The sequence below is a fragment of the Carassius auratus genome, chromosome 49 (genome assembly GCF_003368295.1).
Source record: "Carassius auratus strain Wakin chromosome 49, ASM336829v1, whole genome shotgun sequence".
NCBI classification, from domain to species: domain Eukaryota; kingdom Metazoa; phylum Chordata; class Actinopteri; order Cypriniformes; family Cyprinidae; genus Carassius; species Carassius auratus.
The window spans coordinates 14517742-14543372 of NC_039291.1; the positions used below are offsets into that span (position 1 = coordinate 14517742).

Below are 25631 nucleotides of genomic sequence, written 5' to 3' on the forward strand. Positions count from 1 at the left end.
TGGGGAATTTGGAACCTAACACTAAGGGCACATCCGAGGTGGGGAACTCTGAATGCGGTGGAGACGTATGAAAGATACTAGGGAAGTCAAGACGTGAGGTTATGCTACTCAAATGATTGTATTAGGTCTGTCAGAGGGGATGTAAATTACTATGCAACAAACTGTGAATGAAAGTAAAACAAGGCAATTTCTCAGATGGAAATATACTGGAGTTGATCCAAGCTCGGTTGTTGATGGACTGTGGGAAACAGCCTTGCTTGAAAAGTGCAAACACCCATCAAAGGTTTTGCATTTATAACAGACAACTTCCTTTAAAAGATCATTTTTGGCATTAAGTGTCTTCCCTGTTTCTTGCTGTTTTTCCAGCCAAGCGATCCACACCTGTATGCAATTAAATAGCCAGAAAATGGGGGTAATCGAGGAAAGACGTGTCACAGATTACACAAATAGCGTGTGGTCTTAAAAATTCACACATTTTTGAAAGCCAACAGATCTGTATTCTTCCACACCTATTAGAGTAAATGCTCGAGTGCCATTTATTTGGATGACAGCTACACAACGAGGTGGAAGTTAGACTTTGTAGACTGTCAGTATCCGATTTCCCAGCCTTCCTGAATATTTAAATCCTAATTATGTGATAAAAAAAATATATATATATATTGCTGTTTCTACTCTTCGTTCCAGTTTATAATGCGAGTGTCTCCTTTGCTTCAAGATATTTGTCTCAAAAGAGTCCACTCCACAGTGTCCGTGACCGTCGTACCAACAGGCAGCTCTTGTTCTTTTATTGCTTCCATTAGAGCGTAATGCTTTTAAGTTGCCATTGGAATATGACCAACTCTAAGCAGCTCTACTTCTGTGAATGGAAGCCAGGAGGAGTCCTTCTGCCCATTTGGAGAAAAGAAAAAAGCATTTGATTTGCATGAGTGGCGTAGAAAAGCAGAAGTAGCTGTTTCTGAATGCAGGTCTGCGGTGGTCATCTACGAATGGACAGGAAGGAGTGAAATGCGGATGCAGGCTGAGTGGAAGGTCTGTCTGCTTATTTCTTTCTGTGGGAAATGAAATCACTCACAAACTGATCTCTGCAGGATGAGGACCTCATGGTGGGCTTACTTGTTTCCATAGAGCGGGGAGTCCCTCAGTTCCATAACCTGGCTGTCCGCAGGTGAAGCGGAATGAATGCAGGGATGAAGATGCATCAGTAGATGCTGTTCAGAAGTAAATCGTGCGTCACATGCTGTTGTTTTCGATGAAGACTTCATTCCCACCAGAATGAGGTCTTTGTCAGTGTTCAGTACTATGAAATAAAATATTACTGGTATATTTATGAAAAGAATCATTAGAAGATATTAAAAGACATCATTATTTACATAATATCATATAATATTTAGTAATATATATAGTGTGACTTTTGTAAATTTAATTTGATACAGACAGCAAAATGGGAGAAAATGTAATAAACAAAACTAAATGAATAAACTGGTACAGTGTTGGTACACCTGACCTGATGTTATGATAAATATCATTATGGCCACAGTTTAGTGCCATAAAATGATTGACAGCCAAACCATCTGCTCATCAAGCACCAAGTCATTAACAGCAATGATGAGAATGTCATGCAGATGTATTAATAATATTAATGATAATGATAAAGTATAATATTTGTATGTTGATGAAATATAAATTATATTTTAAAATAATGGAATAAACTGAATTATTTATTAATAATTATGAATTAATTCACCCAAAAAATTTAAAACATAAAAAGCTGTTTGAAAGTTTATCTTCTATGGAACACAAATAGAAATATTAGGTATAACATTCATATTAAAAATTACTTTGTGTGATGAACAGACGGGAAACTACATCAAACGTGACATGACTCACCTTGTTTGTTTAACAGTTGTATTGTTTTGTCATTTATAGTGTTATAATTACATATTGTTACTTTACTACTCATCTTTTCCTAGTTTGTGTAGATTTAATAGACTTCATGGAGTTTTACCTCAAGGCTGGCTTCTTTTTGGACCTGATGTGGTACTTTGAGTTATTGCTTTCTGCTTCATATGAATTCCGGTGTGCTTCAAAGACTTTCCCCCGTTCTCTCCTAGTGGAACAGACTCTGGAGTGGGAGGATGTCTTGGATGGTTGCACCTTTGAACCTGACTGATGCTTTTGTGATTGGTCTAAAATACAGCAGGTAGCCCAGGCTGTCAATATATCAGAGATCTGTCTCTCAGCAGAACGAGGGCGGAAAGACAATCAGTTGTGTTTATTCTATAAAACAAAAAGCTTAGTGCAAACATGCTGACGTGCTTCTCCGCTCCCCGCTTTCCTGTGTTTGTTCTAGCCTTCATTCGGATTTCTGCAGGAATGCTGGATGTGTTACTTTTGGCATATGGGCTTTTCAAGTGGGAATAGCAAGTGTTGATTTGTATTGTCTTGTAATATAAAAGCAGTCCCATTGACATTTTTGGCCTGGCCTCACAATGTAGCCAATGGACTTGGTGCTTACAAGATTCTTCCTATGAAGTGTTGACACTCAAATTGAGCAGATTTCCTGTACAGACCGAGTGGCGCAGGCAGGGCCATATCCTTTTGTTAACCGGGGTGCAAGTGGGTGCAAACATTTGGATAAGAAGGTTAGCAGTATCATGGCTTTTTGTAAGAGGAGGGAATGCCATTGGCATGACTCCCCAGTTCCCACACAAACTGAAACAATACTGAAAGAATAGCAGTTATCCTTGCTGAGTTTTGCCAAAATATGTCAGGAAATGCAGCAAAGGGTAATGTTCAGTTTAAATGAAAACGTATTGTATTGAGCTCAGTAATAGCTGTTTTGGCCATTTACACAAAGGAATTAATATCTGTGTTGGATTCAGACGCTGCCAGCTGTACGTTTCCATCAGTTAACTTGTCCCACTGAGTCCAGGAAACACACACATACAACAGCCTCCTCTGATCCCACGTCCAGAGCTCCAGAAGAAAGTGATAGACTGTAGACCACACACAAACTCTTCAGCTTTAGATCATAATGCAGTGGAATGCAGAAGGGTGCACACAGTTGAACTAATCAATTACATTGTGTTGATTGGCCAAAATGTATGGCCAGTGATAACTGGTTATGATTCAAAAGACTATTATTAATAGATTATTATTAAAAAAACATCTGTTATTAGCAATATTATCACCAAATCTTGAAATCATCTAGCCATCTTGTTATCTTTCAATTAGCACAAGTTTTTTTTATTTCTTTTTGAAACTGTTTGATCACAGGCCTGAAGCTTATGCATCTCATTTTTCCCTACAATAAGTGCTAATGCTAATGCTAATCGAAAGAAAACAAGTTGATAAAAAGCCTGAATCCAACATTTGGTGAAAACATTGCATAATGAGAAGTTTATGAGTAATTTTGTTGTGGGTCAGACACAATGCAATAATATTTAAGTCAAATCAATCCAAAATCGCAGCATGTGGGCAGAAATGAATGGCATTTTAAAAATAGCTTGTAAATCTCTCCTTATGCAAGGATATCACCACATATTGGAATTTATCTGTCCACTTTGTTTTCTTTCAGTTAGCACAGGCCGATTTTGTAACCAATTGATCATGGGTTCACTTTATCTGAGTTTATGCACCTCAGTTTTTGCCTGGAATTAGTGCTAGTGCTAATGGTTATTATAAGAACTTGAAAAGCAATCTCTCTTTGTAGGCCAGTCATTTTTTGACTGGGAAAACATTGTCCTAATCATACACCAAGCGATAAGATTTCAGTCAAATCAATGAAAAATCACAGCCAATCAGAAGAATGTGTGGGCGGAGTCTCTCTGCAAGGACACTGCACTCGCAACAAAATGAATAAACACAGTTCTAACATTCATGTTTCCTTATTTTCAAAATCTGATGTATTTTTATTTTTTATTTTTTTTCAGTATGGCTATAAAGCTCATGCAAAAATGATATTCAAACTCACATTAGACACTAAATAAAGCACATAAGCTGTATCTGAGATGATATTGGCACAGTTTGTATACTTTGTTACAGCTGCCTAGAATTTTATATATATATATATATATATATATATAAGTCAAACCTGATAACATTAACCTGCATTTTCAGGAAAAGGATGACTGAATGACCAAAGCACAGCTTGAATTTTAAATCAAATGCCTGAGCAAAACTGGCTGATTTTACATCGCCATTGAGATGTATATGAATGCTAATGGCCAGCTCTCTCCAGGTGTTGTATACCTCTTTAAACACAACTGACGTGTTTCAGTGAATCAGATATCACTCTTTGGAGTTCTCTTGAAATAGCCGTACTGTTTCCACTTTATTCCACAGTCCCTGCTAATGTCTTTATGAGCTCAGGTTTTTGTTGCTTTTGTAATCACACATATGCTCAGTGACCTTCATGGCTTAGAGCCAGATTAATAGCTCCATACGGAGTTAGCGGGACGATCCTCCCTCTTAATCGTCTCTAAATTATGATTAATCATGGAAAAGCAGTCATGAGCGTGTGAGATGTGCAGCTCAGGCCTTTCAGAGTTACTGTAGCTTTAACCTCTGTTTTTACATCAGGGGGATGTTATTCTGTCTAACTTTTGTTTCATGGGTTTAGTCTTACTGACCTAGGGATATGCCGGAATCAAATTTTCATGTTGCGATTAATTGCTAATGCTTTTATTACTGTATTATCACAATATTGAAATTTAGTTTAAAAAATGTATACAGTATAACTTTTTTTCTTATAAAAAAATAACTATGCAATAAAGCTATATAGAAAAAATATATAACTTTAAAATTTTATGTATGATTATTTATAAAACATAGTGAACCCTATATTAAATCTACTTCATTTACAGTATAATGGACTGTATCATATCTTGACATTGTTTTTTAAGATCTGCACAGTATCTTACTACAGCTTGTGAGTGGTTAGATTTTGAGTGTTTTTAATTTTAAACAGATTTAAGTGCAAAAGAACGATCAAGACCAATAGGTGTCACTTTACAATAAGACCTTATTAGTTAAACTTAGATAACACTTTAACATTCACAATGAGCAATAGCTACATTTGCTACAGAAGTTATTAATCTTTGTTAAAAAATACAAGTCTTAGTTCATGTTAGTTCGATTTTAACAACGTGTTATTAAATATTGGAATACCTAAGATTAATGGATGTTCCTAATGGCTATTTAAATACATTTTAGAAAAAAGGGTAGCTGCTATATTTATGGGGTTTCCAAGTTAACAGCTGCTTTTTTCCTGCAGTTTAGCGCCATCTGCTGTCAGAGAGTGAATGTGCTTTCATTCAGCGCGTCTCTCACGTGTTCCTGATGTGCTTCTCATGCATGCTTGTTTACAGCAGTGTTGTGCATTTTTACCAGTTGATGGGAAAATTATTCTTAATGCATTCCAAATTCAGAATAATGTGTAATATATAATTATTCATGGTATATAGAAGTCCACAAGATAACAATATCATGCATATTCATTACTGTGAAATATCACATTAATGAATAATGGCACATGTCTAGTGTGACCATGATTTTTCGACATGGTACTGTGATAATGCAATGTTGTTTTCTACCGTAACTCTACCATGAATAAAACATGATATGTTAGAGATACTATTTAAATGCCTTACTATATGAATAAAAATTCCTGCACACACACACACACACACACACACACACACACACACACATATATATATATATATATATATATATATATATATATATATATGTGTGCGTGTGCGTGTGTGTGTGGATGCAATATAAATAAAGTTAATTGATTTGAAATAATTGAACATTAAGGAGAAAATCACATGGATACATTAATGGCAAAAATGGGGGGGGGGGGGGTGCAATATATTTAATAGTTGCTAATATTAGTCCCTCAGCTGCATATTGTGGTTGTGCTTATGATCTTGTGATGTTGTTGTCCATATATCTTTGTACATCCTTACAAAGAGAACAACTGAATAAACCAGCAAATCAGTTCAAAAGTGGCCCCAGACAAAAGCAGGCAGTGATAACTTGATTTTCAATAATTCATGCGCTCTTAAACCTCTGTGTGGGATATGAGAAAGTATTCCTGCCTGTGGTTATTGATGAAGGCATGCCAGTTAAAGGCACTGCCTGCTCTAGGTTTTATTATTGACTAAATGATTGATTTAAACCCTCATAATTAGCCGACCTAATTTAATAAAAGTGCAATTTAATGATACTGCAGCCCTACCGAAGCGTGCTGTGGCAATGATAGATATGCCTGTATGTGCGTGTATGGAATCACAACTGACAGATGATGTATTCAGTACAGATGTGTTTCAATGACAGAGAGAGAGACAGAGAGACATTGACATTTGTCCCGTGTCCCCCTGCGGGTCACTCTAGCAAACTCTAGCAAACTTCTGCTCTCCTTGATCTAGACAAATACGAATTAGCTCACGCATCTGATTTAATTTACTTAATAGCATTAAGAACCTGTTTGCCTTTAATTTGTGCAAAGTAATCCTCAACCGAGCCAAACTTTTATGCACCATTAGCGGTGTCTTAGAAAAAACAAAGGGGAGACAGGTTTAAAGGTGCTGGTGTCTTTGTTGATTTAAGCAAAAGGAAATAAGAGCTGAAATGCATTGGTGGAAATAAAACTTTGCTCATTGAATCACAGGATGCCAAGTTTCAACTGCTGCCTGATTTGTTTATGAGCATTCAGCTGTTTGCCAAGTCTAGCAGCTCTGTTTCTGTGGCTCACATTTTGGTGTTTAGTCATGTTTTGTTTTGCTTTTTGATTTGTTGATGTTGTTGTTTTTTTGTGCTTTTCTTTTTTTTTTTTTGCTTCGTTTTTTTTTTTTTTTTTTTTTTGTTAAATAAAATAATGACTAAAAATAATGTTAAGTCTTTGAGAACAGGTTTCTCAAGCCAGGTGATGCATTTTGTTTCCAAAATGCATCACAAATTGCTTGAGAAAGCTGTTAATGAATTCCACATTGCACAAAGTGCAAACAACTTTGCGCCCGTTTCACATATAATCCGTCTGGAGTGCGTATGCGTTTCGTATTTTTTCTACGTACCCATGTAAACGGATTCCAGCGTTCACGCGGTTGCGGTCCGTCAGTGCGTTCCAGGAGCGTTGCGTCTGCAGCAGTGCAGCGATCGTTCACGTACCGAGTAGCGGACTGCAAACGCGTCCTGTGTGAAAGCACAATGAGTATGAGTCCGTGCTGCTTCTGCACCACATACGTAACGCACACGGACTGAATATGCACTGCAGACGGATTTTGTGTGAAACAGACGTGCGTCTTGTCGAGGTTTCCATTGGGAAGCTTCTTAAAAAAAATAATAATTCCCTAAAGCAAACCCGGCGGCTTCAGCTACATCCATGTTAGCACGTCACATTTGATGTGGTAATTTCACCCAGGGGGCCAGGGTTTCATATTTTTTGCGTTGTGTATTTTTTTTAGCACCCATGATAATGGATCAGAGCATTCACTCTGCACGCGGTTGCGGTCCGTCAGTGCGTTCCAGGAGCAGTGCGTCTGCAGTGCGTTTACGTACAGAGTCTATTTTTGCTGTGCTGCAGGCGCTGAATTAAAGTGACAGTGCATTGTTCACAGGAAAAATTAACATGGATTGACACGGAAATGAAGAAATTCCACAATACATGTATACTAATTAAAGCCTACTGTGTTTCACATGCAACACATGGGTTTTGGCTAGATTTAAAACAAGTAAAAGAGCAACTTTAGAGAAACAAGGTAACATAATATATGCACTTTTATAGAGGCAGAAAAACAAATATCCTTTATCCTTCAATGATCCAATTCAAACATACAATACAACCTCTCTCCCCAAAAAAAACAATAACAAATTGCTCACTATAGAGTCTTCTCCTGCATGAGGCAAAGAATAAGAAATGAGAAAAAGATGAGAAAAAGTAAAATGACAGTAACTTAACATATCAAATTAACTAAATAACACAATTAGTTACTTTTTAGGTGTCACAATATTGTAATGCATTACTTTTAAAAGTAACTTTCCCCAACACTGGTCACAGTGCTTAGTAGTAAAAATCTATTCAATTTGATTTACTTCCAGTCAACAAGTCTTAAACAATGAAAAATAAAGATTAATTTGTGCAATTATAGCTTCTTTTTGTAGCGTTGTTGATGTTGGTTTGTATTGATGGGTAGGATCTTTTATCCGTGTGGAGGACATGACAAATATTCGGATGAAAAACAAGTTAATCTAAGATTTAATCAATACACAAAGATGACAGCCATATTACGAAGCCTGATTACGGGCATGCATTAATGGATTTTGCAGTCCCTGTTAATATCCCCTGTGACATGATAAGTGTATGAAACGTCTATACCAAATGGGCCATATTTTCTCATTTGACACTCCAAATAAACAGTGGCACAAACCAACCACAGTGGGATAGTGTTCACATAAGTAGATTACAGTAGTGACTCTTTAGTCATCATTTAGGTCCTTTTAGCATTTGTTTCCCCAAAACAAATACAAATAAGAGTCTTGAAAATGTAGAGTAGTGTGATCCATTGACTGTTGTAATGAAGATTTTGTTTAACGGTGGGATGAAATGACCCTGTGTTTGAGAGAAAGATGTGAAAAACCCAAGTCACGTTCAATTAAATCAGTCTAATTCTTTTAAAAGTCTAATTGAGGTTGGAGGAGTTGCCTCTGAGGCACAGACATACTATAATGGTGCATTGTGGCGCCCATAGCAGGGCCTTTCATCTCCATTTTTTGGAAAACGGCTGTTTTTGGAGTATGCATGGGCTTGATTTTTCTTTTTCTTTATTATCTTGATTCCTCCCCATCAGAAAGACTCATTGGGTTTTAGTTATGCATTACCTACCGACCCCAACAGCTCCTCATAAGGGTCACTAGTGCTTCCAACCAGACACGAGAAGTTTCGGACAGCTGCAGTATTTCTCACGCTGGACTAATTTGTTATGTTTGGCTTATTCCATGTTGTTTTTTGGGCGTTTCGCTGAAGGTTGTTACCAACTTTTGTATGTAGTCAGGAACTGGAGTGAGGTCACTATTATTGGAGGTCATATATATTTGGACAATCATTGTTTGAAAGACTCTGTGCAAATTGCCAGCTTCCTTATATTTACTTTACGGCACATTTCCAGCACTTTATGTTGGACAAGAAAATAGTCCTTCGGTCAGTTCTGGGTTAAAAATGCAGAGCTGTATCTTTGTGTATAGATCTCAAAATATATTTCCTCAAAATACATCTGTTCCTGAGAACATTGGTGAGCAGAATGGAAAATAATACAGATTACTTTTTGTAGCAGTCTCACAAAGCCCATATCAAAGGTCTAGTCCACCAAGTCTTCTGTTTATTTCTCAAAGCATAGAAATCAAAGTGAAAGTTAAAGATTAGGCTAACTTAAGCAGTCTTTTCTTATGGTAGGGTCCTTACTTGGTGATTACAACTGATCTTCCAGACATATAATGACTCCCAATAAGATTGAACTGTCATTTTTGTGTAATGTTACACAGTACAAACTCCTGTGTGTAAATGCAACCTCAGACCCAATGGTAGAGGCCAGACCTCTCATGTCACACCACTGTCACTTTCCTGATTTCATCTGCTTGTTCTGGAGGTCAGACACTGTTTGTCTCCACAGACGTGCCCTTCAGGCGCTTCCAGCGAGGCATCTGTAGGATTACGCAGGCCTCTGTTTGGATTGTATCCAGCATTCTGGAGATATCACCCGTTTGCTCCTATAATCCAAGTTCCCTGTGGAAAACTTTCTCCCTCCAGCTCCTCACAATGTGACCGACCTCCTGCGTCTGCCAGGAGCAATAATCTAATGCACTGTCTGTCTAATCGCCAGCTTTGTAACCTCTGGCTTCCTGTAACTGCTGCACTGAGATGCTTCTGGCCTTCACCCAAGCTCACAAACCCTCTCATATCAGCAGAGCCCTAAAGCACCCGGATGACAGCGGTGGATTCGTCCCTTACAGCTCGTGTCAATCATCGCCTCTGGGACACCTAGAAAATGACCTTTTCCCTCTGCGCTGGGCTGATGCAGGAGTTTGCCATTGGTTCTCTCGTCTGGCAGGTGTTCAGAACCGGACAGTGGAGCGTCTGGCATCCAGCCTGCTTTTCTCTGTCTGTCATTACCACCACCACAGGCAAAGTGACACTTTGTGTTCTGTGCGAGGGACTTTGTGACAGGGACCTTTCTCTGTTTTCCTCGACCGGCTCTCAGGGTCCGATGTGACGGCCCTCGCCGCTCCAATTTATCTCTCATTGCTAATAAGCTCATTCTCTGACTGCAGACAGCAGAGTTACAGCTGAATGGAGACACTCCTGCAATGAATCTTGCACTCCACCAGCTACAAAATCAAATAACATCAAATATATATATATATATATACACGCACATATTACTTTTTTTATAACTCCTTTATTAAATTAAATTTATGCATTTAGCAGACGTTTTTATCCAAAGCAAATTTTTACCTATCATGTGTTCTCGGGGAATCGAACCCACAACCTTGCGCTTGATAAGGCAATGCTTTACCAATTGAGCTACAGGAACCTTTATCTGCTTATATATTCCCGTTGTGGATATGTTAACATAGTATATAGTTATATTATCCCAATTTGCCATGTTAATAATGTCTTGTTGATTTTCTGCATTTTAAAGCAGACTCATACATTATCATGCTGTAAATATCTGATAATTACAAAGACTGAAAATCAGTGAGATGTATATACCTGTAAATTGGGATTTTGACCCTAATCGATGCTTTAATTCTCAGTGCAGTGCTGTGAATGACCAGGTTTGATTGAAAATTCTGGATCAAATATAATTAGGATTTGTTTTCTGTCCCAACACTGCTATGTGAAGGCAAAACTCATGGTATTGGATGTTGAGTAGCTATTCCTTCAACTGTGTTTGGAGAGGCAGTTGACTCATTTCCAGCAGAATAAGGTAACAGACCTGCCATCACTTTATCCGAGGTTTGCTAATAAAATTTTCATGACCTCCACTTCATTCTTTAACCTCTACAACAATCAAAAATAGAGGCAGATGAAAATAGGACTCCAGTCATCCTCTTCAGAGCGGCGGAAGCGTGTGGTGGAGGGTGACTGTCTGAAAAGACTGAATGCATTTCCATATAAAGACGGAGAAGCGCTTATTTAGATGTGCTTGACATTTTGGTGAGAGGGGAAGGTTAAGGGTAAGACTGCTGGAATATTAATGTCTGTGGCTAACAAACCATTGCAGAATCTCGCCCATGTCTAGACACTCACTTGGCTTTGGAAATGATCCACAGCCAAGGGTTCGAGTGGAATTAATGTGTGGAATATATTCAGATGTCATTGGATAAACTCGATTGAGGGATTGTTGTTAACCTTTGGTCCCTCATTCATTCATTCCTTCATTTGTTCGTTCATTAATATAGTTTTTTTTTTTAGCTCAATAAACTGTTTGCATACACAGAATATAACCAAGTGTGGTGGATAGGAATATTTTCTTATGTCTTTTTTTGTTTTCATGCAAAGCTATGGAATCTTGATTATGTGTATTGACCGTATGCTATACAGCGGCCTGGCCATTTTGATGCATATTTTTGCAGTGTTGTTGAGATAGTATTCTAGGTTTTTATTTATTTATTTATTTATTTATTTATTTAAAGTTTTGGGAACATTCATCATTATTATTATTATTATTATTATTATTATTATTATTATTATTATTATTATTATTATTTTATTTTATTTTTTATGTTTTTAGTTAAAGTTTTGGGAATATTATTATTATTATTTTTATTATTACTATTATTATTATTATTATTATTATTGTTGTTGTTTTTGTTGTTGTTGTTGTTACTATTATTAATTTAGTACATTCAAGTAAACTAAATAAAAAAAATAGATATGTTACCTTAGAAACTTGGTGACATAAAATTTTCAATTTTACCTCAGTTAACGTTTATTTTATTAGCTTAAAAAAATGTCAATATGAGATAATTTTGAGATAATTTTCTGGATTTTTAGTGATATTTACATTTTTGCTAAGCATGTAAAATGCTTATTTATTTATTTATTTATTTATTGCTCTCTCCGAGACTCATTAAGGCAAGGATTAAATACAATTAAGATATACAAAAGAAATGTAAAGAGGGCCTTTGTTTCTTATTCGGCATGACTAATCATTTCAAAGATGGCAGGAAACAAAAGCATTTAATCTTTCAAAGAAAGCTGACATGCTTTTTGTGGTCAGTCTGTCAATATGTTTGATGAGAGTCCTGCCTCCATTATTTGACAGGACCTTATTGTTCTACATTCTTCCAAGAATTGTAAATGACATCTGCACATACCGGACGTGTCAAGGGGTTGAGAAATAGAAAGACAGAGAGATGGAAATTAGATAAGGATAGCGAAAGAAACAAATGAGCATCCACTCAACTCTTCTCTTATTCGATTAGCAGCAGACCTGAGTGCGGCCAGAGCCCAGACTGATTGATTGAATATGAATAATCGATTACAGCCATCTTTTCTGAGGATTGCTCTAATGTCGCGGCTGTACTCTCAGTCACTCTGATTTAAACCAGCAGCCATTTCACTCATCTGTCACTCAATTAGATTAGAGCCAGCCAGAGATCGGCTGCTTTATTTGAGATGTGACTCACAGTGTGTTTCTCTGGTGCTCCACAGGAAGAAGAAGAAGAAGAAGAGGAGAGAGCAGACAACGGGAGGAACGGCAGGATAGAGCCGGTGGGACGGGCAGACTCCTGTGTGGAGTCAGCTTCACTCGAGTGAGTCCTCTCAGGAATATGAACAAATGATTCGGGATCTCACAACCAAGAGAATCCAACAAATCTTTGTTTTCTACTAAAATGTCTTGAAAGGTAGTCCACATGAAAAAAAAAACAAAAAAACAACAACAATACTGAACACAAAATGAGATATTTATGTTAATGTCCAGGCTGCCTTTTCCCATGTATTGAAAAACTGTGGTCAGTGACTATAATGGAACTAATTTAAGAAATGTATGAAATGTAAGATATGTGTTCCTGTAGCTCAAGTGGTAGAGCATTTCATTATCAAGCACAAGGTTGGGGGTTTGATTCCCTGGGAACACATGATAGGTAAAAATGTATAGCCAGAAAGCACTTTAAGTCGCTTTGGATAAAAGTTTCTGCTAAATGCATAAATTTAACTTAATTTTAATTTAAGCTATATAAATAAATATATATATATATATATATATATATATATATATATATATATATATATATATATATATATATATATATATATATATATATATATATATATATATATATATATATATATATGTGTGTTTGTGTTATATAAAATAATAGTATTCATGTTCTTTATTAATATTTTGAATTAGTATTTAATTTTAACTTTTTCATTTTAATTGTAGTTTTCTTTGAACGCACACACACACACTCTCTCTCTCTCTCTCTCTCTCTCTCTCTTTCTCTCTCTCTCTCACACACACACACACACACACACACACACATACACACATATATATATATATATATATATATATATATATATATATATATATATATATATATATATATATACAGGTCCTTCTAAAAAAATTAGCATATTGTGATAAAGTTCATTATTTTCCATAATTTAATGATAAAAATTAAACTTTCATATATTTTAGATTCATTGCACACCAACTGAAATATTTCAGGTCTTTTATTGTTTTCATACTGATGATTTTGGCATACAGCTCATGAAAACTCAAAATGCCTGTCTCAAAAAATTTGCATATTTCATCCGACCAATAAAAGAAAAGTGTTTTTAATACAAAAAAAGTCAACCTTCAAATAATTATGTTCGGGAATCCTTTTGCTGAAATGACTGCTTCAATGCGGTGTGTCATGGAGGCAATCAGCCTGTGGCACTGCTGAGGTGTTCTGGAGGCCCAGGATGCTTCGATAGTGGCCTTAAGCTCATCCAGAGTGTTGGGTCTTGTGTCTCTCAACTTTCTCTTCAAAATATCCCACAGATTCTCTATGGGGTTCAGGTCAGGAGAGTTGGCAGGCCAATAGAGCACAGTAATACCATGGTCAGTAAACCATTTACCAGTGGTTTTGGCACTGTGAGCAGGTGCCAGGTCGTGCTGAAAAATCCAGTGGCTCTGGATGTTTCTACTCCAGACTCAGTCCACTGCTTCCGCAGGTCCCCCAAGGTCTGGAATCGGTCCTTCTCCACAATCTTCCTCAGGGTCCGGTCACCTCTTCTCGTTGTGCAGCATTTTTTGCCACACTTTTTCCTTCCCCCAGACTTCCCACTGAGGTGCCTTGATACAGCACTCTGGGAACAGCCTATTCGTTCAGAAATCTCTTTCTGTGTCTTACCCTCTCGCTTGAGGGTGTCAATGATGGCCTTCTGGACAGCAGTCAGGTCGGCAGTCTTACCCATGATTGCGGTTTTGAGTAATGAACCAGGCTGGGAGTTTTTAAAAGCCTCAGGAATCTTTTGCAGGTGTTTAGAGTTAATTAGTTGATTCAGATGATTAGGTTAATAGCTCGTTTAGAGAACCTTTTCATGATATGCTAATTTTTTGAGATAGGAATTTGGGGTTTTCATGAGCTGTAGCCAAAATCATCAGTATTAAAACAATAAAAGACCTGAAATATTTCAGTTGGTGTGCAATTAATCTAAAATATATGAAAGTTTAACTTTTATCATTACATTATGGAAAATAATGAACTTTATCACAATATGCTATTTTTTTTTTAGAAGGACCTGTATATATATATATATATATATATATATTATTATTATTATTTTTTTTTTACAAATTTTATTTGGTTTTAGTTTCATTTTTTTTTTTACTGGTTTAGTATAATAGCCCTGATGTGTGTTCCAAATGGTCATTTTTAGGTGAATTAGTCTTAAACCATCAGGAAACGATGACGCAGATCTTGTGCTCATCTTTTTTACTGATTTTTGTGGTCCTCTCTGTTCATGCCAGAGGTTTTCTCTCAGGTGTAGTGTGCGCTCCCTGACTGTTAAAAAACACAGAACTGGCTCAATCTGATCCTAATCACTTAATTGAAGTGTCTGTTTGGGTCGTCCATCGACCCGTGTGTTTTAATGGCCCCTGGGGTTATAGATGGACTCGTGCTGGACTGGATCTAAACTAGCCTTAGCTTGCAGCTCATAGCTACTCATAGCTGCTCTGTCATACTCTAAACTTTCTATGTATCGCCTTTTCTCTGTTTACTTGGTTTCTCCTGTTTTGTTTCTCCTCTCATTGCCCTCATTTGTCAATTTCCCTAGTGAAATGTTGAAGCCGGTTGAGGTGTCCAATGGCGGTGGGCCGCTAGGAATCCACGTGGTGCCTTTCAGTGCCAGAGACAGAAGGTAAAGCTTTACAAAACCACATTATCTTCACCAAATTCATTTTATTCTTGTGAACTCATTCCATAGGCCATTTAAAAACATAGATATTTTCCTTCCTTTCAGTGTTGTTTTTAAAGGGAAAGTTCACCCAAAAATGAAAACTTCCTATTAATTTATTCACCCTCAAGCCATAGAAGATGACCGTAGGTAACTTGTTTCTTCAGCAGAACGAGGCCATGATCCACGGTGTTTCAGAAAATGCAAGTCAATGGCTACTGGCACTTTGAGAGTCAAAAAAGCATAAACAGGCAAGACAAATTAAAATACCCATGGCTCCCGACGATATATTGAGGTCTTAAGAAATGCAACAGCCAGTCATTATTTACAGCATTATTACCTGTGCTCCAGAGCCTCAGGCACGAGATAAAGAGTGACGATCGGTTCTTCAGTGAATCATTCTGAACCAGTTTGACCATTTTAGTGAACTAAACTCACTTTTGGAAGCCCAATAGTCACTCTGATAGCTGTGTATCTGATCCTGTGATGAATGAACAGATTCAGCGCTCCAGTTCCTCCAGCAGTCACTGAACTGAGGAAACGGTTCGACTCGGACTGAAGACAGATGAGCTGATAATGAGCTTGAGTGAACCGAACGCTTGAATGAAAGTTTTTATGCTTTATCTTGGTTCCAAAGAGTTGAGCCATCTATCCAAAAAGTCTCGCTTCCGGCGTGGTGCATTTGTGCTGCCTCATCTCTGATTCGTTCACATAATCAATTTTCCCCGTTTGCCTTAGATTACAGGTAATAATGTTGTGAATAATGTTCAGTTTCCTGCACAGACCGATCCGGTTGGGTCGAGCCATGGATATGAGTTTTGTGTTCCTTGATGTGCTTTTTTGACTCTAAAAAGTGATTGCAGCCATTGACTTGCATTTTATGAATCACCAACGACCATGGTTTCAGCTAAACTTCTTTACTATTCTGAAGAAGTAAAAGAGTCACCTCTTGTCATCTTCTACGGCCTGAGGGCGAGTAAATGAAGAGTAAATGTTAATGTATGGGTGAACTGTCCCTTTAAGACTCGCAGGTTGTGTTCTGGAGCAGCTCGTGTCTGTAATCCTCAGTTGTGTCCTCTGCATCTTCAGATTTCTCTCATATCTTGACAAGTTTCCCTCAAGGCGTCTATGCAGAAGTTTACTTTTATTCCCCAGCATGTACCATCCATTTAAGGTGGTTTTTCATCATTCCTCAAGCATGTGTTGACAGTATGGGCTCCTCTTGAACAGGTTTGCATCTTCTATAACCACATTCTCCAGCTGAATAATGAAAGCAAAGCTACAGCAGCTCAGATTCTCTATAAGGACACAGAAAGAACAGAATGGGACTCTGCTAAACACTCTGCGCCCCTCCAGAAGGACAAAGGGGACGTGGGGCATGGCGCTGAATAAATTAGGCAGCTTTATTGGAGCAAGAAATGCCTCAATCCGGCCAAGCCAATCCGTCTAAACTGCTTCACCCAATCTGACTAAAAGCTCATCCATATTATTGGTCATTCACAACAGCCAAGGTCAGCTGTGGGAAGAGAAGCGAAATGATGAAAGGAAGGTGCACATGAATGAAAAACTGTTCTAATGTAGTCAGTGACGACTATAAAGGGTTTTCAGAGAGCTGTTTATTAGCAATAAAAATGCACAACCTCTTCAGGCTTAATGTGATGCTGGTTTATGAAATGAATGCCAAGCCTCCCCGAAAAAGCTATAACCCTTTGACTATGTTAAGTTTCAGTATATACAATTATAGTTTTATTATTATTATTATAATATCCAAAAACTAATATTTAGAATCCAACTCTAAATAGTAACCCAGTCTTCCAAGGACAGTCCTTCATAATTGACACAATAATAATTACTATATCAGAACAACAACAACAACAACAACAACAACAACAATATTATTATTATTATTATTATTATTATTATTATTATTATTATTATTATTATTATTATTAATAATAATAATAATAATAATAATAATAATAATAATAATAATAATAACTAAATAAACTAATTTTTAAAAAATAAATTATTGTCAACACTGACACAATAATAACTATAACAACAGAACATTATTATTATTATTATTATTATTATTATTATTATTATTATTATTATTATTATTATTATTATTGTTGTTGTGTAAATAATTAACATTTATTATTGGGTTACTATTTAGAACTGGGTTCTAAATATTTGATTTTAAAAACTTACAAATAAAATGTATGTATTTATTTATTATCAATGATCTGTTATTGTAGATCTTATTGTGTTCCTGTGTAAATATTAGTTATTGGACATTTGTTAAATGAAATTGTATTATTATTATTATTATTATTAATATTATTATTATTATTATTATTATTATTATTATTATTATTATTATTATTATTATTATTATTAACTCTATAACCTTTATTGAACAGCCTGCTATGAATATAATTAAAGTCTGGATTTATGCATATTTTCATAAATAGAAACATTTTTCTGTGCTCACATTCTGTAGCAATTTGTCCTTGTCAGTGTGTCCTTGAATGAATCTGAGGGTTGTAAATTGTCCCTCATCTGATACTCTAGTTAATATCTAATCAGAACTGTCAATTACACTCAAACAAACACAATGGCACACTTCCTCAGCAACAGCGTGATGACTTCATCAGCTCATCTCGTGTGATTGGTGGGACGTGTTGAATGTTAACTCATTAGCATCTTGAAGAGGGCACGAGGTGACAGCAAGGGCTCAGAGTGGCTTCTCTCTGCCAACATCATGAGTCATGTGACATCTCAGAAAATGACTTAGACACAGAGTCTTGCAGAACCGTGACTCCAGTAACGAGATCTGATCACATGACCAGCGTTCACCGCAAACAAGGCAGGGTCTAATTGCTCGGCATAAATGGGTCCTGATTGTGCAGTTATTCTATTAAAGACAGTGGATAAGAACAGGTGTTCTCCTCCTCCTCAGTCTTCTGGGCCATCACTCATGAGACGGTGACTCTGCTTATGCTAAAGCCATCAGAAAGTGCCAGATGCCTGTACAAGTCTGGTTTCAGTCAGTAGATCCAAACGCTGTACATTTCTGAAATCTCCTTGATATGGCTTTGTTAAATTATATACTGAGGGATACTTGCATACATGTGTTGCATAGGCTTACTTTGATGGGAAAACTCATACTTTTAAATAAATACTCTGCCAGTAATGAGATATAATTATCTTACAAACTATTTAGGACAGCTACTATACAAATTGAGAAAGCCTTAAAGTTAAATTTGTTCAAAGTTGAAATGTTAAAATTACCATTCTGTCTAAACATATTAAAAATAAAACACTAAAACCTAAAATTAGACATTATAGTCCTTGAATTTGAGCATTGAAACACTGTTTTGCACAAAATGAAGAATTTTAAATTGTGTTAAGATTTGATTGCACATTATGACTGATAACCACAATTGAATTAAATGGCCAAAATTAAATTTAAATGAATTATTATGTCTTAAAAAATGATTGAGTTGCATGACTGCAATATAGTGTACAGTACCAAAAAAGAGGCATAATTAAGTCAAGATCATTTAACAGCATGTCTACCTTCTTAAAAGATGAAGTGAAAAAAAAAATATATCTTGCATCCTCAATGTTAATATTTAGTATTTATGCTTTTCATTTATAGTTTCTTTTCATTTGCAGCAGAAAGTAAAGTGCACATCCTGTCGGCCATATTTGTTGCGTGTTTTGAAGTCATTTAGAAGTTCAGAGCGACCGCACCTAAAGTCTCGGTTTTAAACTAATGACTAACGAGCCTCTACAGATCGTCCATCAGTCCAGTGGGAGCTGAACTAATGCTCACTCTTCCCCACAGCTGCTCCGCATCAAGATCACGAAGACCAAGTGCAAGCTGTGTGATTACTTCACAAGACCACACCATAGACTCACCACAGCCAAACCCCTCACAGCTGTCTGCTGCACACTGTGTTTGATCTGTCTGTTTCTCCAGCAGATTCAGTCAAAGTATTTATTACTTGTTTGTTGGTTCACTCACATCACCTATTCAAGTCAGGTTCTGCTTTTTGTGCATTTAAACAATCCATCTCCTGCCTGCTCCCATCAGTGCACACACACACATAAATATGTTAATATGAATGTATTGTTTTAGTTTTAGTGAAAGTTTGACAGACTCAGGCCTCAGGGAGAGTAAGAGTTCATAAGCTCTGTTTAAATCAGAAACGTCTCCATGCTTTTTTAAACCCATCAAATGCGACGCTGCATTTCACATGATTGCGTCTCAGGGTTTGTAGATTAGGGGCCGCAGCGCTCTGAATCCGAAACCACCGCAGGTCTGTGAAAAGTGGCAAAAAATCCATACGGCCAAAGGCAGCTTACATTCAGAAACGTATTTTATGATGTATTGAGTTGAAAGAGGGCCGCCAGGAACAGAAAACTCCTCAAAAGTTCAAGATCAATGGGAACTGTGTTCATTTTTACAGTACTTGTTTTAGATTGGATAAAGGTAACACGTTGCCATCCATCACTAACTCTTATCCTTTTTGAATATGGAATATATACGATGTTCTTGACTGTCTGATATTTTCATGAAAGGATGCAGAGGACACACGTTTGTTTCTTTGATTGTGTTGAATATAATGTTTGTAGATTTGTGTTTTACAAGCATTTACCATGATTACTATAGTTTCCACAAAAATACTACAACTACACTATATACTACTAATAATAAATATTGCATACACACATGTATATATATATGTGTGTGTGTGTGTGTGTGTGTGTGTGTGTGTGTGTGTGTGTGTGTGTATGATTGAAATTGTAATAATAAATAATAATAATAATAATAATAATTACAGAAATTATGAAATCATCTTAACATTTTTAAAAGAGATGCCATATTAATTCATTGTGTTACTGTACTGTAAGTGAAGTAATTCATATTTTAATAATAATTATATAGTTAATTATTTATATTGTATTTATTTTATTATTATTTAATACTACTACTACTACTAAGGCTTCTGATGCTGTTTAAAGAAATCACAATGTTAATTAACTGTCATGTAAAGAAGTTATACTAATTGTAGTAACTGTTATTTTTGTGGAAACTGTGTTTACCATTGTAATTATTTGTAGCACTCTGAGCTACAGCTATTCAAAATATTCCCAAAACTGCTTGTGCAGTGTGTTTAAATGCACTGATTTTAATTGCATGTTGCCGTCTAATTGAAGCTAAGTGTGGGTTCTGTGTTAGATCACGTCTGGTTGAAGCTGTGCGTCTGTGTCAGGCTCTGACAGTGATGTGTGGTGTAGCTGATCTGAGCTCAGTGTCTCTAATATCTGCTGTGTCTGTTCCAGGACGCTGGGCTTGTTAGTGAAGAGGCTGGAGAGGGGCGGGAAGGCGGAGCGGGAAGCTCTGTTCCAGGAGAACGACTGTATCGTCCGGATTAATAACGCAGACCTGCGCAACATCCGATTCGAACAGTAAGCCCTTCTCTGGAGGAGACGCAGAGACCGTCTTCACGCTTTGTCCTTTCAGCCTTTCTCTTCTTTCCACACTTTCATGAGCTTTCAGTCTTCCTCAGAGCTTTTAATCTCAGCCCTCTCTCGAACTAAACAAAGAATAGCATCTCTGTGTAAAGTTTACAGAAGTTGTTCGTGGATCAGATGCAGCAGTAGAGGTTATTGTAAGGTTGATTACAAATCTGTCTTGATTTCTTTGAAGGTTTGTGCAGTACGATAACCCTGATACTCTGTTAAACTTTAACTTTTAGAGTTCAGAACTGTCTATCCATCCATCTAATAGACTTCATTGCCTTCAAAACTTCAATGTATAAATCATTTTACATCAAGTTTTTCAAACTTTTTTCAAATGTTCTGATCTGGCTTTCTCAAGCCAAATTCATAGTTTGCCTTGACAAACTTTTTTCTATTTTTATTTAGTTGAATATATGAACTCATGCCCACCCACAATCAGACAAACTCATTCCCCTCTTCTGTGTTTTCACTGTTATACAGTAGGGGGCACTATTACACATCTTCTGCAAGAGTAAAGAATCTCTGGATCAAAAACACTGTGAAGAAGAAGCACAAAAAAGTGATTGCATATGTAAAACAGATGCATATGTAAAATAATGTGATAATTAAGCATTAAACAGCATATAAATCAAAACTGCCTTTTATCGAAACGAACAAACACTAGGAAGTGATACATTATTGATATATTTATAGATGATTGTAGATGACTTGTAGATTATTTAATTTCGTTATTATTCCTAAAGTCTGCTGAACCAAAAAAAAAAAGTAAGATATTTGTATTTTTCATTCTTTGAAGAGAATCGACTCACACACAAAAAGTGAATCGTTGGTGAGTTGCTCAAGTAAAATGAGGCAGTGTTCTTGAAATGAACTACTAACTTCTTAACATTTATTGTATTAAAGTAACAAAATAAACCTTGCCCAGTTTAATAAAGTAAAAAAGTAACTACAAATGTACTCAAGTTAGTGTAAAAGCGTAGCCGAGCATCACCCATAAGGTCATCTGACTGACATGTAAAGCAAACAATCACAGTTAATTTTGTTCAGCGTCATTTTTTTTAAAATGTAGAGTTGATGTCCCTACAATAATAGACCGACCTGCAGCGGATAAATCATTAATTCAAGAACAAGAGACGTGAACTTTTTACACTTTTGAAAATCCTGCATTTAGTTGATCATGATAAGCGCTCGTTGTCACAATTATAAACACAGTTGCTTTCTTCTTTAAACAGAGGGTAACATAATTGGTTTGATCCCAGTCACACCGGTAAAGAAAGTGACACGCACATCTCAAGGAAATCGTGTAGAATTCAACCAATAAGATGATGACTTCAAGAGTCGTGAAGTGTTTCGCATTTTGTGTGTTTTCTTATCTCATGCATCAGACATTCAGCCAGTGTTCTGAGGATAAAACTCATGCAAAAGAACCCACCTTCAGATCTGGGGAGTAACTGATTACATGTAATCTGCAGAAAAGATGAGAACATCGCTTGCAGGTAGAGTTTCTTTCCACATTTATCATCACGAGCTTCCTTTGGCTCAGTCTTGTTCGTCTCGGCTGGCCTGGTCCGGATGATTGTATAAGGCAAGATGAGAACAAACTCAGCTGCAACAGGAGAACGAATGAATAATAATAAAAAAAGCTCTGGTTGGAATTCGCCACAAAGCACAGAAAAGGCACAGCTGCGGGACAATTCATAATCTCATCTAAAACTAATTTACATACATCATTCAGTCCGCTTACACAAACCCACACCACAAGTTAATTTCCCCAGTGTCCCAAAACGTTATTATGTTTTAATTGCTCTGCTATATTTTTGCATGAGAACTTATACATGTGCAAGCTTTCGCCACTAGTGCAAATACACAAACCTAGCGGGTCAAGGATTAAACACGAGCTTGTGAATTACATACACATTGTGAGCGTTATACATATTAGATATTACATCCTTTTGTTCTTCGTGTATATTGCCATCCCTCAGGATGTTTGTCTGGTCGATTTGATATGTTAGTTATCTGTAAACAAACTCACGGTTTCCATTCTTGTAAAGTCACTTCACAAGAGAGTAACGGTTTAATCTGCATCTGTGTTGTCGTCTTTTCCTCTCTCACAGCTGCTGGATTCATACAGACCAATGTTTTCTCTCTCTCTCTCTCCCTCTGTTTCTTGATTGTGCTCCATGTGGAGTTATAATTCATGACGATATTCTAATCTTATTGGATTGTTTGCATGGGTAAATATTTATCAGCGGTTGATCTAACGCAATGTAATGATGAGTTGATGGAGTCATTTATTATTCAATCAGACAGAGGGAGTCGCGTGATTAGCCGTGTGTCACCGCTTCGCTCGTTTGGAGGCAGGCGGGGGCAACATTTGCATAACAATAGTTGGGCGTCCCTAAAGTGAGGCGCTATTTGTTGTCTAGCTGCAGAGATTGATTTAATGAAGAGTTTATTGAGACGGAAATAACTCACTATGATGGTTTTTATGTTAAAAGAGTAAATAGCGACGTACATAACTGTCGAGCGTTTGTTCCTCTGCTGTTTTGTGATCTTGTGTTGGTTTAAGTTTCTGGGTCAAACTATCTATATGCTAAATAGCAGCATTAACCTGCATTTCTGATGTGCATGTCTTGGATTTTTTTGGGGGTGTTTACAGCAGTAGTTCACTAGAAATATGAGGATTTTGGCAGGGTTTACTCAGACTCGTGTTGTTTTAAACTCCATATGATTGAATGTAAACGCTGACTGCAGCTTCCAATCTCTAAAACTGGAAGAAAAATAAATAAAAGCGGTGACTTGTGCACTGTGTTTCAAGTCTTCTGAAGTCATAGGATTGCATTATGTGAGGAACAGACTGAACTTTTTAATTATTATTTCTGCTTTTTCCATGGCTATCGCTCTTGCTTATATCATTTCAAGTGTTCTACATCAAGATGCATGAAAAAAGTGAATAAGTTAAATGTTCCCTCTTACAAAATCGTTGTACCATTCAAAACTTTTTAGTCAGATTTTTGTTTATATTTTTTCCAGCAACGATGATCAAAAATGACAGTGAATTGTTAAAAAGATTTTTATTCTAAAATAAATGTTGAGACTTTCAAAAAAAAAAAAAAGCAAAAAAAAAAAACACATTTTAACATTTCATTTATATGCGGTTTACTATTGATGATTGCATCATGTTTTATATGCATATTTTTTTCATACGCTTCTGCATCTTCCTCGTCTCTGTTTTTGATCCGGAGATTGTGGACTAGGCAGGGCACAACAGTGCAGACATGGAAAGAGTTAATAAAATCACCTCATTCTATACATTCATAATGACTGTTTCTAATATACATACGCTACTTATGAACTACTCCATCATAATGAGATCTGTTATATATTTATTTGACTTATCCAGGTTTTTTAGTGTTCCTTTTAGCCATATCTTGCAGGTCTGATGGGCTGCTGTTTTTGTCCTCCATGTGGCACACTTATGAAAACAGATCCCGTTTCCTCTAATACATTTCACTGCTTCCTCCCCAAGGCTTTGCGATTATGAAAATAGCAGATAACGTGAATTAACCTTGTTTCCAACTGTACCAGTACAATTAGCCAACGATAAAGCAAGGCGACCTTTTGACCTCTGCATCTGCTCTGCTTTTAACAGTCCCAGTAGTTAGTGTGAGCCTGTTCAGTAATTGACAACGAGATACATCCTTACTGAAACCTGTGTGTGTGTGTGTGTGTGTGTGTGTGCTGTTCTCTCCCCTCAGGGCCCAGGATTTGTTCAGACAGGCTATGCGTACTCCACTCATCCTGTTTCATGTAGTTCCAGCGGTGAAGAAAGCCCAATACGAGCTGCTGTTTCAGAACGAACTGGGCCTTCAGGCTGCTCCGGGCCCCGGGGACAGGGCCAGTCTGTTGGGAGGAGGTGTCGACTATAGCCCACGGAGAATGTCCAAAGCCGAATCGACCCTGGGCTATCCCACGCTTCAGCACATATCAAACCAGACCCCACCGGGCTCCATCCAGTCCTCCAGACCCACCAGTGCCACCTCCTCTGTGGGCTACTCTAAAAAGATCGGTCGCAAGTTCAACGTCCAGCTGAGGAAAGGTAATATTACTCAAGTCTCATCATACTGACTCACAGCGCTGCACGGTAACATGACCTTTCATACGAGTACGTTTGCCTGGTTCACTGAAATAATCAGATTTGGTAGAGCGCTAATGGGGCGGCCTAGACATGATATGTAGACTTTTTTTTCAAATCCGCAGTGTTTTGTAGAATTTATTTAATTGTGTAAAATGTGTCTTATTGCTATTGTAGCTGAGAGCAACATTTATTAAAAATAAATACATAAATAAATAAAATGAAAAACAAACAAACAAAGGCCAAGTACAAACATTTGTTCATTTGTTTTAATATCTTTTTTAAATAAAATAAATATGATATGAATTAATATAACAAACATAGTTCTGTCAGTCGATAAAAAAACTAATTAAACACACATTTATATCTGAAATTAATTGTGATTAATCCTACCTAACATTAACATTTTTAAATCTACTTTTATATTGGAATAATTTCACATTCAATCTTCAGATTAATTTACAAACAACACACAGTTTTTTAGTTTTTGTTTAATGC

The 25631-nt window shown here is 36.7% G+C and overlaps 1 protein-coding gene across 4 annotated transcripts in view; it reads left to right on the plus strand.

The window, feature by feature from the left end:
• Positions 1–25631, plus strand: part of pard3aa (par-3 family cell polarity regulator alpha, a) — a 408430-nt gene that overhangs the window by 167967 nt on the left and 214832 nt on the right. For all 4 annotated transcript variants that reach the window (XM_026238220.1, XM_026238223.1, XM_026238222.1 and 1 more), the window contains 4 exons: positions 12722–12822; positions 15344–15427; positions 20819–20944; positions 24757–25097. In XM_026238220.1, the coding sequence (XP_026094005.1) occupies positions 12722–12822; positions 15344–15427; positions 20819–20944; positions 24757–25097 (652 nt within the window). The remainder of the gene's footprint in view (positions 1–12721; positions 12823–15343; positions 15428–20818; positions 20945–24756; positions 25098–25631) is intronic.